Genomic DNA, 16,486 nt, shown 5'->3' with positions numbered 1-16,486 from the left:
TTAAGAAATCAGGTTATTTGCCCTGTAGAGTTCTTCATAGATTGGGCTTTGCTGATTGCATCCCATGGTGTTCTTTTATATGTTCCTCTGACCTGTGTTCTTCCTGTAAATTAGTAGCTGTATCTGGGTGCTTGATTAAATTCAGATTTGATCTTTGGGGGTAAGAATACTTTGTGGATAGTTTTAGAGAAGTTGATTTTCAGTCTCATCAATGTTGATTCTCTATTTACTGAAATGACCATATGGCTTTTATTTTTGATATGGCATGATTTTTTTTTAATTTGATGAATAAGATAATGAATTTGTCTCATAGTTTCTATCTTTTGACCTTCTGTCTACTTTCATTTCTAAGTGTATTTTGGTTGATGAATAAATTAACCTATGTCATTAAATGTCACATGGTAATTTCAGCAGCTCGCCAAGTAACTGAATCCTTAATCAGTTCCCTTTGTTTTGATGTGTTCTGTATGATGCTCCAAACTTTTGACTAATTTGGAAAATGACAGGTTAACATTTTCTACATTGACATGACCTTCTCCCAACCAAATTGATACTGATAAAATGTGCAGAATACAGTAAAGAATGTGCCCCTTCTACCTTTAGCCTGATGAGGTCTATAAATATATCAAATTAAGCCAGTCAGCTGACTGCTAATATTTGCTTTGTAGGCTAGATGAATCTTACTCTTTTAGAATACGTGTTGATAGGAAAAGATTCAAGGAACAGCTTGAAAGTTCGTTGACTTCTGGCTATGGAAATTTTATACTCAGATAAAACTGTCAGTGATTAGTAGAAAATATATAGCAGAACTGTATTTCTGTAGCTGGCTTCTTAGCTAAGAGAAGATTATTGGCTTTGTAAGGAAGAAAATGTCGCTTTCTTGTAACCGCCTGGCCAGCCATCCACTGTGGGAGGAGACTCCTTCTTCTTTAGAAAAGCTAAGACATCCTAGAAGACATTTATGCCATTGACATGTTGCTCTAAGAAGTAGTAGACTAGAATGATTGCACTGTGTCATGAGTGAAATGTGCTGTCAGAAAAAAAGAAAAAAAAATAGCCACTTCTGTGTTTGAAAAATAACCTTTGTTGACAATTTTTATTTTTCTAAGGAGAACACTATCTAATGACACCAAAGCATTTGCTCAGCAACTGCTGGGAACTTAGGATCTCCTTTCTGTTTAGCTACAAATGAGCTCAGCGTTACAACAAAAATTAGAATTTTGTTTTATGAGGAGAAACACCCAAGGGTCACTTTTCATTCTGCTGAAGAAGGCAGAAAAAATATTAGGGTCTGCCCTGAGAGCTTGTAAGGGAGGGAGGGATCTAAAGGCAATCCTGTTAACCTACTTCAGCCCCACTGAACAGTGTCTTATATGTCTTACATACATTACATATAAGACAACAGAAAACAAGCATGTCCGAAAACAAGCATGTCCAAATTCGCTTATGTGACCTTGGGCAGCCTGTACACGTTTGTGAATTTTTAGCTGGAGGTATTTGCTGAAAGACTGCAGAACTGTTCTTTTGAGATGATCTGTATCCTCTTTTTCAATATGGGGTAAATTATACAATATGTGAAGATTCTTTTGGGTCTACCATTGTATGTGTGTTATGATGCCAAAGCTCAAGTTCACTACTTAAACCAGTTAACCTCCACCAGCCCTTGGTGTCGGCTTATTCTTTGGACAGACTCTCACCTTGTAGGTAATCTACCGTATTACCAAGTCCTGAGGTCCATGAATTGAGATGCCCTAATTCTACTTTAGAAAGTTCTGGTTCCATTTCTGGTCTCGTGATGGTTCTTCCCTGGCTTCCCTGTTTGTTTCTATAGCAGAGTTCAGTAGAGGAGAGGCCAAGGAGATGGGCTCTGGGAACCTCCAAGTCAGGATGGGTTTCTCTGATCTTCTATCATTTTTTTCTCAAGTACCTATTTGCTATTCAGCAACGGATTGAATTACTACTTGCAAAAAAATGCCAACCCAGAATGGTGATGCTTTAGTGGTTCTGAGTCTGGCTCTGGATTTTCCTTTGGAGAACTAATGCCTCCCCCGTCCTTCCGTTGGCATCTATAGAAGCTGCATTAGGTGGCATGGCTTGTCCTGCCCAGCTTCTGAGCCAGAGCGTCATTTTCAGGAACCACATAAGCATTTCTTCCCAGTAGAAGTTCAAAGTGCTCTGGTACATAATTGCTGAGGAGCTATATTCTGAGCAAGAATAATAATTTCAGATTTTTTTTTTTTAAACTGGGAAATCAAAGAGCAGGAATGCATGCAGATTTCTAAATACTTAGCCATGGAAGATATCACAGGTAAGGATTTTTTTAAAAATCCTACAACTTTGTAGCGATTGACAGTTTCATGTTAGAATATAAAAATTGTTAATATTTGTATATGTTATTGAGAAAACTTCAGAGAGTGATTTAATCTTCTGCAAGTAAATCGTTAAGAATTGTCCTAAAAACTCCTAGTCAGGGCTCATTCGCTCAGGGAAGATAGGAGCTAATGATTGCTTCTTGGGGTAAACACTGTACACATACTAATTCCTGCTAATTGTCAAAGGAGAAGAGACTGGCTTCTTATCAGTCGTTTGCATTTGTGTAATGGCCCTGGTCTGTTAGTGCTGTCTACTTCACTGATAAGGAAAACACCACTTAACACAAGCAAGAAAGGGAACTGTCCTTTCCAGCATTATTTTCTTTTTAGCCTGTCTCTGAGCAGAAAAAGGCTGGCATTCTATAGGAAATACTGTGTGACTCCATGGGAAAATACTGAGTCATGAGCAGAGAACACTCAGTTACTCCTCAAAGTTTTATCCTGCGTATTTACTAAAGTGTGTAGTAGTACGTGATTTCCAAAATGCTGAGTTATAAACAAAGTTTATACTACGGCCCATGTTCTGTGGACATCGTGCTATTTTTAAATACAGTTTTTAAACTGTTACAATAACACACAAGATTATAAATACAGTGAATTCATGTAACTTGGAAGCTCAGTCAGAAGTATTAGAAAATTACACGTGAAACTTACATGATATTGTAAATCAACTATACTTCAATAAAAAAATGTTTTAAAGAAATATTAGAGAATTGTGTGGATCTGGACAGTTGAAAATAATTACACATTTAAGATAGCTTCTTTTTCTTTTAACTCAAATTGTTCTTCAGTTTTATTTTGTAAGCCAATTGAATGGGTATAAATTATTGACAGTGGTTTTGAAGAAGTTAAATTATTGATATTTACTTGATGCTTTGCGATCATTCAGTGGTTACCCCTCCAAATCAGACCATCTCTTCACATTTTGTAGAAGAATCATTTGCTAAGAAGCAACATTCGAGACTTGATTATATGTACTTACAGCGTCTGGACAGAAATGTTTTTGCTTCTCTTTGTTCCGTATTTACGCCGTCAGTAATGGAAACATATCCTCTATTTGTCTGCAGTTTTGCAACTGACAAAGTGTTTTATCAAACTCTGCAGCAACCCTGCGATACCTCATTTTTGCCGCAGAGTATACTGAGGCAGTAGCTGGACCAGAGCCCCGCAGCTAGTAATTGGCAAAATTGTGCCTTGGCCCCCTGATTCTTCTCAGCTAACTCCAGGGTCATTTCACTACATTTCCTCTATAAAGATCTCCTTTTAGGGAGAATTGTTTACAGTCTTACAATTTTCAACCCCAGTAACTTTAGTTATTATTATGCCTCGCATATAATAGGCGGTCATTAAAGAACTGTGAAAGGAAAGAAAAAAGAAGGGAGGGAGGGAAGGAGGGTGGGAGGGAAGAGAAGGGTTAGGGAAGGGAGGGAAAGCTAGAAAGGAGGGAGTCCTATTTCCTGGTGCAGGATTTGGGAAATCTTTTTTTTTTTTGCGGTACGCGGGCCTCTCACTGTTGTGGCGTCTCCCGTTGCGGAGCCCAGGCTCCGGACGCGCAGGCTCAGCGGCCGTGGCTCACGGGCCTAGCTGCTCCGCGGCATGTGGGATCTTCCCGGATCGGGGCACAAACCCGTGTCCCCTGCATCGGCAGGCGGACTCTCAACCACTGCGCCACCAGAGAAGCCCCCTGGGGAATCTTTAAATGGTAATCTTAGTGTCCAAATCCTTGGCTAAGTCAGAGAACTGTTCAGACTTCCCCGGAATGGTCATTAGTCCTGATCTATACTACCAAGACAGACAGGGTGGAGAGTAAAACACTCGGAAGAAATTCTCTAGTAACAAACTAACTGCTGTACTTATACTTTCTTCCTTATAATTTTGTAATTGGTAACATCCCAAGTAAAGTGTGTTTGGGATAAAACGTTCATATAAATGATAAACGTAAAAGTAATGAAGTCACACTTATCACTGTTCCTAATTGCTGTCCACTTAGCACTTACTAGAAGTTGACCAACTCCCAGATTATGACAAACTAGTTACAAAGCAGAGGGAAGCAGTTTCTATTAAGGACTGAATGAGTGAGATCTATGTTACCTACTGCCGGGAGCAGCTATGAAGTTCATCTTTTATATATCAAAAGCACATTCTGTTGCCAAAACTGTTAGCTTTACCCCTGATAAACTCCTGCCAGCTCCCCCAGAAAGAATGCTGTTTCCACAGTTTGGTTTGAGAACCTGCTTTGTCTGTTCCATTAAATTCTGGCAGAATTACCAAACGGAAACTGACTTAGCACTACAGCGTATATAGGCCAAAGAGAAAGGATATCACTGCAAAATTTATAGATGTGCTCAGGGCTGACTGTGCACTGCGGTCAACTAAGGAGAATATATAAGGAAACTTGGCAAAAATCTGAAAGGTGCGTATATCACCATCCAGATCCAGGTTCTTCTGACAATTACAACGTATTCCTGTGTTTGGCTGTTGGTTCAGAACAGCTGTACCCAGTTGGTCCACACTTTGTGTCACCTGGGAGTTAACTGCTGCTTTGCAATTCCATGATCATTTTTGTTTTCGCTGCTACTAAAGGATAAAAGCAGCACAGTCCATGACATGTAAGAGAGTTGCTACTTCATTTTCTCCAAGAATTATTTTATTATCAACTATCCCATTCCTAGTGTCTAGTCATGATCTAAGAATTTTTCAAATGAATGTGTCAAAGCTCAGAGCTGCAGGGTAATCATGTCAAGAAAAATTACTTTTAAAGGACTGAAAAAAAGGGATTGTTGCTAGTTTTAACCCACATTTCTTAATCCTACTTATTTGATAACACAAGATCAGAAAATCCAAGGAATAGGTATGATGTTTCTATCTCGTTTCTGTCACAGCTAATTTTCATTGTAAGTTTGCAGTGAATATGGAGGGTCTGCTTTGGCGAGGAGGGGGCTGGTTTTGTTGTTTTTAATAAAAGCCTCAGCGTTTGTCCTGAAAGAGCCTGCTGCAGTGTTTGCTGTCCAGTTTGGATGAGGGGTAATTCTTAGCAGCCTGTCAGGGATTCAGGGACCACTGGGGTCTGCTTGAGGCTCAGAGCTCCTTTGCAGGAACGATGGTGACAGAACACTGCAGGTGGTCCCCTTGGCAAAAATAGTCTGCCCAATTTGTCATCCCGTAGATCCCTGTCAGCAGTTGAAACTCGTAAGCACAAAACCTTTAAGACAAACTCCCTCCTAGTATTTTTTTACAAGCAGTCGCCACGGATGAAAATATCCATAGCACCTAAGTAAACAGTTTTTCACGTGAAGATATAGTATTATGTTAAAATCTGTGCTAAGTGATGTGTAGAAATTGTCTACTCTATGATTTTATAGACCAAAGGATGCAAGTTATGTTTCCCCTCTTCCTGATAAAGATGGTAAAAGTGTAGCTGCTGGCAGAGGGTAACATCACCTCTCTGCTCTCTCTCCCTGGTTCTTCTGCTTGGGTTTGTAGACCTGAGCTGGACATCTGGAAATGCATTCTGAAAAGGACTTTGTGTTGGAATAATTTGAAAATTGACCCAGTTCTTAATTACCCATTATAATGATTCAAGGAAAGCATGCCTCTTTGAAATCTTCAGATTTCTGTTATCAGATTTTACCTCTGATTGATAGATAGCAAAATTAAGATTCTTCCCTACTTTTTCAGTAACCATACCTGCTATTATTCATCGGGTGCCAGTTTTGTGCCAATTCCTTTTACCTCTATAAGAGTCCTGTAAGAGTCCCCTTACCCTGTTTTCTAAATGGGAAAATTGACCATCTGGATGGCTAGGTGACTTACTCAAGGACACAAAGCTAGTAGGAGATGGGATTTGAACCAGATGTCTCCAAAGGACAAATCATTTTGACTGTCCTTTGCTGTTCCTCCTGAAAGCCATGGTGAGAACAGAGAAATGGTCCCAGACATGCCTTAGACAGGAGAATAAGAGACAAGAAAGGCCTCGAGTCGTTTAGAAACTGAATAATCAGATGCTCGGTATTTCAATCAGGTAGAGTAAAAATCAAGCAGAGTTAGGGTCACAATTAGGTTAAATGTCAAAGCAAAATGTGTGCTTGTGAAGGAAACGAAAAAGAAAGGCAGGAGAAAATGGAAAAATACGACAGGTCAAATAAAATAAACAAGGGCATCTGAGTTTCACACGCAGATCATAACATAGAAATTGATAAGGAAGACAAAGAATTAAAAGTCACTAAGAATGAGTCAGATAATCAACGAGAAAAACTTATGTCTGAAGATGGACTCTCCCTACCCCGGGAGGGTAAATAGAATCTTCATTGGCTGGACACGTTGGTTTTACATTTCATCCTGATAATGTCAGTGATAAACATTATGCTGTGACTTAGACTGTTTGGGGTTGAGACTGAGCAGTGTTTAAGGTGCTCCCAATACTGTAAGTGGGGAGAAGTTCTGAGACTAAATGCTCTTACAGTCTCAGGACTTTGGCTTCCTTTAATCCCTGCACCTAATGGTGGAGCAATCAGTGTCAGCCTGACTTTCCAATAACTGTGAAGATTGAAGGCAAGTGAATAATCAGATTTATCACGTGAAGATGTTGCAACGCAAAATTAAAACTTGTTTCTACTCCTACTTCAGAATGGATGAATTTTGCAGTGCTTTATTCTACATTTGCAGCAATGTTAGACTGTCTTTGTATTTCTTCAGAAGCGTGATGGCAATCAGACATTCAATAATATTCTTCTGAGTAGAAATTAGAATAGAATGGAAATTTTGAACAGAATGCCCCCTGATCTATACATTAATACATACTCAATTAATAATATTTTTTTCATTAGGAACAAATAAGCCACCTTGTATTTTTCTTTGCTATACATTATGTCTAAAAAATATCAAGTCCATACACATATATCACGTAATTTCAAAATAAAATAATTTTATTAATTACTTGCCATTAAAAATTGATATCTACATTCAGTTGCACTGATGTGAATTTATGTCATTATTTTTGAGCCTTCCTGGAAAATGTATTTTTCTTAATGACAATAGATGTTCTCTTTTCCAGCTTCCTTAGAAGATAAAGTATTAGTTATAAGAAATGTTGAACCTGTTGCCTATTTAATTATAATTCAATTAATTAACTATAATTACCCTTTTATAATTTTATTATATTTAATTACACCCAGAAAGTACTTAACGTCTTTGCTGTTGTTTATTAAGCCTGAAAGTTTAGTGGAGTACGCCGTATCTTACATGAACTCTTCCTTTTAAGAGAATTTAAGATTAAAGGCTGCTTAGAAGAGGGAAAGATGGGTATAAACCTTTCCCCTTCTTTATCTTTTATCCAGCCACATCTACATCTACCACTGGGACAAGCCATCTTGTCAAGTGTGCAGAGAAGGAGAAAACTTTCTGTGTGAATGGAGGCGAGTGCTTCATGGTGAAAGACCTTTCAAACCCCTCAAGATACTTGTGCAAGTAAGAAAAGAAATCCTCTGTGTGGCTTATGTCCATGACTGCTTCTTTTAGATGATTCCGTGTCTCATGATGTATTGTTGCTGCTTTTTCCAATTCCATTGCATCCTTTGAATAATGCTGTTTTATTTTTAAAGTGTTGTGAAAAGTTCATACCATTTATCATCTTCTCTGTTATATCCAGAATGTTATTTTGCTTTTTTCAAGGTGGGTTGTTTTGGGGGTTTTTTTGCCTTCATATTTATAAAGTTGCTTTCCTCGTGGTTTTCCTCGTTGTTACCTAAGAGAGATGTGCAAATATCATAGAGGTCTGGAACTTTGGATACCTACGTCTCCATCCAATGTATGGATGAAGCTGTAAGATGATGTTCCTTTTTACCCCAGTGGTCACCTGCAAAACGAATAGGACAACTAAACGAAGCAGAAGGGCAGAAGATTCTTTACTGACACATCTGTTACACTTGGCGTTAGCTTATTCTTTTATAACTCCTTTATAAAAATGGAATTTAGGTCGATCTCACTAATGAAAAACCAGCAACTTGCATTTGTTTGGAAATGCATTTAGTGTGTTTAGCATCATTGCATGTAGAAGGCAGAGCGTTCTTTCATGTACTACAGTTATTTATAGATGTATTTAGAATGGCGCGCTCTCCAATGACCTGAAGGAGTTAATGAACCATTAAGAAGTATCACAGTTATTCTCTCTCAACAGATAGAATTAAACAAAGATGTTGTCAGTGAGGTTACATTAAATATTTAAACCTTGCAGTTAAAATTAGTAGGTCTCATTAAAAAGCACGTGTTTATTGTGCCATGCAGTTTTAGTCTACGCTTGATATTTAGGCTCTCTGTGGTCCACGGACTCAAATAATTTGATGTGGTAAAAGATATTTGAATATGCGGTGAAAAATACACATTTCTTTGGCAGTTGACTAAGAGCTGTGTCCCACTGTTCTAAAGTAGCAGTGATTGTCCTAAATGAGAAAAAAAAACATGTCATCAGAACAACCATCTCCGGCTCCAGAATATTACTAGCTTGTGACCCAAATGTTGACAAAGAAGAACAAGTTTGTCAGAGAGACAGGTGAGCTAACAGAAAGAGCAATTAGCAAAATGAGAAAAAAGGCGCAAGAAATCATTAAGAAGGCCAATGCCCTTTTACATCATATAAATAGTATGCAAACATTTAAGTCCCTTTTCTAAGAAAGCCTCCATTGTTTGTAAGTCATACAATGCGTCTTAAAGGACATATATTTTAAAACCATAACACCAAACAAAAACGCTGTTTCAGTAGAAACGTTTTGCTGTTCGCTGTGCTGATCTAGACACGGGCTATGTGCAGAATGTCTCGTGGGACCTCAGGGCTGTAAGCAAGTACCTCCCAGATCTGCTTTTTTGCCCTCAAAATCTCTCCTTTTAATAGAGTAGAAGCAGAGAAGACAAGTTTTGCTGGTTGTGTGGCCGATTTTATCAATGAAAACGGACAACTTATAAAAGTAGCTATAGTCTTTTATTTATTTTATTACTACTTTTATTATCCTTATAGTACCTTATGCTTTTATACTTTATTACTTTTGTAGTGAATAAAAGACTAGGAATCAGGGCTTCCCTGGTGGCGCAGTGGTTGAGAGTCCGCCTGCCGATGCAGGGGACACGGGTTCGTGCCCCTGTCTGGGAAGATCCCATATGCCGCAGAGCGGCTGGGCCCGTGAGCCATGGCCGCAGAGCCTGCGCGTCCGGAGCCAGTGCTCCGCAACAGGAGAGGCCACAACAGTGAGAGGCCCGCGTACAGGAAAAAAAAAAAAAAAGACTAGGAATCACAAGAGTAAAATTCTAATTTCAATTACTAAATATCCCTTTCATAGATATAGGTAATAGTTATAAGCCAAGATAAAGTTAATAAGTAAGAGTCTTTTCAAAGCTTTAAAGCAAGATAAAAATGAAAGAGTATATAGAAAAAATCATTTCTTTCAGGTCTGAAGGATTTTATGACTCTCAGTGTTCATTGTTTTAAAATTAAAGATTCACTTTTTGATCACCAGTATGTTCAACTCAGCATACCTATAGCAAAGAATTAAAGTTGGTCAGTTTTAGACTTTGGTTCTGCCAACTTGCTGTGAATACAGCCCAAACATTCCTCCCTGCCCACATTTATCGAAGTGAATGGGGATGACCACGTTTATTTTTTAACTTTTTATTTTATATCGGCGTATAGGCGCTTAACAATGCTGTGATAGCTTCAGGTGCACAGCAAGGTGACTCAGCCATACGTGTACATGTATCCGTTCTCCCCCAGACGCCCCTCCCATCCAGGCGGCTGTATAACATTGAGCAGTAGGTCCTTGTTGGTTATCCTTTTTAAATATAGCAGTGTGTACATTGGGGATGACCAAATTTTATAGTTTCCTGTAAGATTTTCTCTATGAAAATAGAAAATACCAGAAGCTGAGAATTATAATCTATAAAATATGAGGTGCATTTATTATATGGGTAATCCTGTTACTCTGTCCTAGTCATAGACATACAACCTAATTACGTTTTAATAAATCACTTAAAAAAACACTTAAAATTATAGTTCCTTTAAATGCTTCCCCTTTTTAAACAATTGTACCCAGATTATCTATGTTTTCTCTTTTTTGCTTCTTTAGAAAAGCATCTGAGACCACTGTATTTTAATTATAATAATGAAACATGATCACTTTTCACCATAGCCTTTGCAAAGATTTACAAGCTGAGTGAGTATATATGATAGTTTCTGAATACCTCTTAGGAACCAGTGCAGTTATTTTCCACGTGTTAATTTCAGCTCTTCTGTGGCCCTCCCACGTCCTGTACAAAAAGTGCTATCGCCTAAGTGCTGTTCATTTGTTCCATTTTGGTATTGTGCCAACAACTGGAATTTTTTTCACCCACACAGCTTTTCATTAAATTTTAAGCCCAATCCAGAAAGGAATACTTGTTATATATTTTTCTAATCTTAAAGTGAAATGTTGTCTTCCTCCAGCAGTTATGAAAGCAGCAACCCATGAATGAATATTGTTTCCCCCGAGCTAATCGTCTTCTAGTTCTCCGCAAACTGGCATTATAATTTTATTGTATCTTTTTTTTGGTAATATAATCTTTCAGAAAAGCGTTAAAGCTTATTACGAGATCTTGTTGGAAAGAAAATCTTTGACATCTGTGATTTTGATCAGTTTTATCCCCCTTTTGCACCATGTCTTTACTGATGCATCAGAGCAAGCCAGTACGTTGATGGAAGCATTGGAATATGTTCACTATCCAAAATATGTCATGCCTTTTTTGTTAAATTTGTCTAATTGTTTTTTAATCCCTGTATTAAAAACATCTATAACATTAAAAATAGTTTAGTCAGAAGTGAAACCAAGGCACATCGTTTACCATGTCTTACGATATTATGTTGTTCACTGGACGACTTGCATAGAAACAGAAAACACGAAAGTGTTGCATGGGCTCATCATGGTCCTGTGTATGAAGCCAGTTCATAGTTTCCACATGGTCCATCTGTCTAGGGCAAAACGTTTCTGAAGCACGTGCCACATCATTCAAAATCAGCTTTATCCCTGGCTAAAGACATGACTCAGAAACACCACAAGCACGCGAGTTTCCAAGTAGTCTCTCTGGTCATCTCATCCACTGTTGTCTTTTTGGGAGTTGAAGTCGAAGACTTTACACAAAGCTCTTTTGTCTCTCTGTTTAGAACAAGGTGTTCCAAATGGATTAACCATATAACAGTTAAACACTTCTCTGAGGAGAGGTTTGCTGGTTACTTGGACTTCTCCTCTGGGAACTGTGCGGGAATTTCTGTGGTGTATCTCATCTTTTATATTTCTCTTCTCTCTATAGTAATTTAAAATTTATCCTGGGGGAAAAAAAAAAAAAAAAACAGTTACTATTCCAGGTTGCATAAAGACCAGAAAAGTATCATTCCGTCTTTTACCCTCTGGTACCCCATGTAGTCACATGGTTCAAAGAAACAGGACAGTTTGAATGTGACATTGTCCAGATGTTCCTCTTTGTTTTCTCCCCTTGTTCTTGTATATCTGCTCCTCTGAACAGCTTTACTTAGAGAACTATTTTGGAAGATGTCGATGTGATTTTTTTTAATCGAAAAATGATTTTATACCACACCGTATTTATAAACCCGTGATGCTGTCCTATGGGCAGATGTGCCTTCCCCGTGTGGGGATTAGAGTTTTAACCACCAGTTTTGGTGAATAGTCTGAGCTCTTTCACTTCAACTCTCTGGACAGTATATTTATAACATAGAGTTAATATGTTCTCCAAACTTCTTCCCAGGGAGTCAGTGAAATTAAATGAATTCATTTCTGCTAAAGCACTTCTAACTCTGGGGAAGCAAGATTTCTTTTTCCTTATAATGGTAGAATTACATTCTCTCTGTAGACACTGGAAAAATATATACACCTGTCTTAACAGACTGTGTTATCATATTTAATTCCCAATTCTTCATTTTAACACTAGCAGTTTTTATCTGATTTGTTGGGGCCACCAGCTAGCTTTATAACTTTGCATTTGACATTCATTTAATCATGTAATATCTCTGATCAATAACTTCCTTATATGTAAAAACAGAAACAAAAAGCAAACAAAACATAGGAAGACGGGAGGTGCCTTTAAACATGAACTTATGATTTTGTCTATTTTTTATGAAAGCATGTAGTATATATAAGGGCCTATATTGTATTACACATTATTATCGAAATAGTTACGAAAAATATATAGCTAGAGGAGATAAAGTCACAACAAATTTGCTATAATAAATTAAACTCAGTAAATGAAATATGAATTAACATTTGTTTATAGAACAGCTACATCTATGCCAGGCATTTTTGAAAACGCAGAGAAAACATGACGCACGGTCGCTGGTCCCCGGGAACTTAGTCTATTTACGGAAATGGAGTAACTAAAATAGTGCATCAGTTAAAGTGACTATATCCCAGGTGGTACAGTGCTGAGCGTTATGGTAATGAGCATTTAAAGAAGGAAAAGACTGGAATTAGTTGAAGACTTGATAAACATCGTCATCATTTATGGAGTTTGTTCCATATACCAGGCAGACACTGAGGCTGCAGTAATCTTCCCATGAGACCCAGTGACATGCATAGCTAGACGAGCAGCTCCATTCTGGGAAGTAAAACAAAACAAACAAAGTAAGTTAGACAGGAGTCAGTTTCTGAGCTCTGAAAGCCAGGCAGAGGACTTTGGACATCGTGATAGCTAATCGGGCATCATCGTAACTTCTGGAGCAGGGGAGTGACACCATAAACATAGCAAGTGCTTACGGAAGAGAGACTTCCATACAGGCTGGAGACATCTGGGGACCGGGTAAGATGAGGAAAGTCAAGACACTGGCTAAGGTTACAGTTTTATAAAATCCTGGCATGGCCATGAGGAGGTGGAGGATGATATTTATAACATATTAGCAGCTGAATTAACATAACTAAGGGGGTGATGGTTCAGATTCAAGTTGTGTCCTGTGGCCTCATCATCATGGCTGTAGAAGGAGAAATTTGGAATAGAACAAAGGGATGTATTTTGGGTTAGACCTGGAGTCCAGCCAGCTCTGGAAGCGTTCGTCCTTCAGAGTGGGTGTGACACTTACCTTCTGTAACGTTTGACAGGGAGAGCAACCTTTGTGAGTGGGCGGGACTCTTGTGGCTTAGATGTAGATAGTCAGCTTTTCACATGACCACGTGTTCTATTTCTTCTGTGTCCTCTTGCATCTAGACTCCTGCTTTGTACTTCCTAGGTATTTATTAGCTCATTTTTGACTTGCGTGAAGACAGAGGGAAGCAAATCCTTTTGTTCTTATAGAAACCAGTTTGGCTGCAGTTTGGCGTAAAATCAGGTACACTAAGTGTTCTTAAGAGCTTGGTTCCTTGTTTTCTCCTGAAATCAGTTAGGCAGCCACATGTATTTATTGATCTCCCTCTAAGAGGCAAGTTCTATGCTTGTGCTCGGTATGAAGTGGTGAGCAAAATCACGTGGTCTCTGCCCTCATGGAGTCTGCAGGCTCTTGTGAGTAGCCGATGTATTTTAAGTAATTAATTTAATTATAAATGATTGGTGTGCTGAGTGCTATGAAGAGAATTTAGGGAGCTAAGGGAATGTACCGTGGGGGACCACAACCAGCCAGAGGCAGAGACTCCGTCAGGGAAGAAAGTATATGCAGTCCTCGCCTTGAGAAGCATATAGTCTATTTAAAATAAAACGCACCATTTTGAAATATTTCTATTGAGTGATTTAAGTCAAAAGTGAATATTTAGATGTTTCATCATAAAATGAGGCTGGAGTAGATGGAGCCGTAAAGTTTGGAATCGCTAAGCTGTGTGATGAGATGGGGAAGGGCATCCTCCAGGGAGGAAAACCAAACCACAAATTAGCCGAGTCCATAAGTCATTGTGTCACAAGGACACGTCGATGCATGGGCCGTAGATTGAGCCCATATCCGATGAAATTGTTTGACCCCAAAGTAAAGGATACATCAGTTAGAGTAAACAACGGCAAGGATTTTCATCTACAGATGAGCGTTTCAGAACAAGCTGTACAAACAGAGCTTTGGGAAGGGCACCAGGGTTCAAACAAGGAGGGGTTAATTCATAAACACTGACACCCTCATTAGTGGGATTGTATGTCATAGATGTTGAAAAACAACATTGGCGAGCCAGGATAACTTAGATTTTTTTTTTTCCCCCTCAGTATTTACCCATGAGTCCACTGTGGCCACTCTATGTATACTGTTATCTCAAGAATTGAGAACTAGCCCCCAGATCTTAATAAAAAAGAAATGGGATGATCAGTGATGGGGAGGTATAAGGTTGGATCTGAACGAAATGTTATTGAAGGCATATATTATATTTAATATTTTCTTTAATGGTACTGAAGAAGGCATTCCCTTGAGGAAATAAATGTCTTTTGCAGATGATACCATAAAGAACACTAGAACACAAATTAGAAAAGCATATACAGACCTCAAGAAATTTCACTTCATGGTGGATAAGAGAACGAAGTTCATCTTGGAAAAATGCAGACTACTAGTAACAATCCATTTGGGAAAGAATAATCTACAACACAGATACTCAGCCAGTGAGTGGGCGAGTTCTAGCCACAATCCTGAGTGAAGGGGTGAGAAAAGTCAGCCCTTGCGATACGATACTGTAGAAAAACAAACTAGCACTGTTTGACCTGCTGTGTACACTGCCAGCTCTGGTTTACGGAGTACGAGCAAAAGTCCTTAACGTCTAACACTTAAACACACCGATAATCCTCAATATGTATCTGTTGGCATTGCCATTACTTGATATTTGTAAACATGGACATCAAAGAAATTGTTTCAGCTGTTGTACAATATGAAGGAACTACCCCAGTTAACTAGTACTGAGGTAGAGTGAAAAGAAAATAGGGGCTCTTCTTTTTTGGAAGAAAATTATCTAAAAAATTGTCTGAATATTTCATGGTAGAGTGATGAATAAATAGAGACAAAATCTCATATGTAAACCTGTTTCCCTTCTCCTGCTTGATCAAGGGAGGACCTAATGAAAATTAATGAAACCAAGACATAAAGAAAGGAAGAGAAAGGATGTCTAAGGACGGTTTATAAATTGACCATAAATTTAAAAAAACACAAAACCATTTATACTGGCTTGTAAAATTAGCAAACCCTAAATGACCAGAAGTTTCTTGGAGTTCTGGAAATATCTTTGACTATGTCTAGTGTCTCCACCAAAAAAAAAATGAGAAATACTTTATTCAATTAGAATGTAAAAAATACACCAAGCACTAAATCGCTTCACAAAATTACATGAGCTGATGATCGATTACATAGTAAGCGTATCAGGACCGTCACCATGTATTAAGGTTATTATTAAGAACAGTTTTTATTTTACTGATGCTGTGCAGAAGTCTTGGTTACTCGACGGTAATGGCTTTATTGAATCCTAGGTAAGATGGTATTTCAGTAACAGGATTTAAATTTGAGGTAAGAGACTTATTGTTAAAGAGTTAAGAGTCTTTTCCAAATTCCAGACACAATTTTAAAGGTTTCTATTTAAGGGAGGGAGTCTATAAGGAGGATACTGGGAGCTCCTATAAAAAATTATTTGGAAGTATACAGAGGAGAGAGTCGGTCACAAACTATAAAAATAAAAGCCGGTTATTGAGCTGTACCTGGCAAATCAATTGACTGTGAGGTTCTCCTTAATACAGTCCTTTACTGAACACTGATCCTCAGTCAGGTTCAGTTTAACTAACATTTTATGAGAGTCCTTCGTGAGCCAGGCTAAACATTAGAGCTATAAAATGATCCGAATGTGGTCAGCGTCCTCACAAAGAGGTAATCACGAGACAGATAGGTAAGGACATTGGAAGAGATCAGGGCAGCGTGCAATGTGAGAGCCAAATAAGGAATCCTTCTCCCAGGGTGTGGATGTGTAGAGGTGAGAATATGGCACTCAGGGAAGAGGTGATGCGAGTTGGAAGAGATGCTGCTTCAGTTCAGACAAAACTGTCTATGAGTTTTCATCTCACGAAGAACAATCACAGAACAAAGATAGCTTATCGTGTTAAGAGCAAATACTAAACTTTTTTTTTTTTTTTTTTTTTTTTTTGGGGAC

At 38.3% G+C, this 16,486-nt stretch overlaps 1 protein-coding gene across 5 annotated transcripts in view; it reads left to right on the top strand.

Moving 5' to 3' along the window:
* The window catches only part of NRG1 (neuregulin 1), a 215,602-nt gene that overhangs the window by 174,626 nt on the left and 24,490 nt on the right, over positions 1–16,486 (top strand). For 3 of the 5 annotated variants that reach the window (XM_024765024.1, XM_024765023.1, XM_024765025.1), the window contains one exon: positions 7,709–7,838. In XM_024765024.1, coding sequence (XP_024620792.1) covers positions 7,709–7,838 — 130 coding nt within the window. Of the gene's footprint in view, positions 1–2,268; positions 2,309–7,708; positions 7,839–16,486 lie in introns of those variants that run through there. The other 2 variants (XM_024765026.1, XM_024765027.1) reach the window with 1 other exon arrangement.

Source organism: Neophocaena asiaeorientalis, unplaced genomic scaffold (assembly GCF_003031525.2).
Source record: "Neophocaena asiaeorientalis asiaeorientalis breed wild unplaced genomic scaffold, Neophocaena_asiaeorientalis_V1.1 scaffold14, whole genome shotgun sequence".
NCBI classification, from domain to species: Eukaryota; Metazoa; Chordata; class Mammalia; order Artiodactyla; family Phocoenidae; genus Neophocaena; species Neophocaena asiaeorientalis.
Note: the sequence above shows the minus strand (reverse complement) of the source record. Positions and strands in the feature narration are given on the sequence as shown.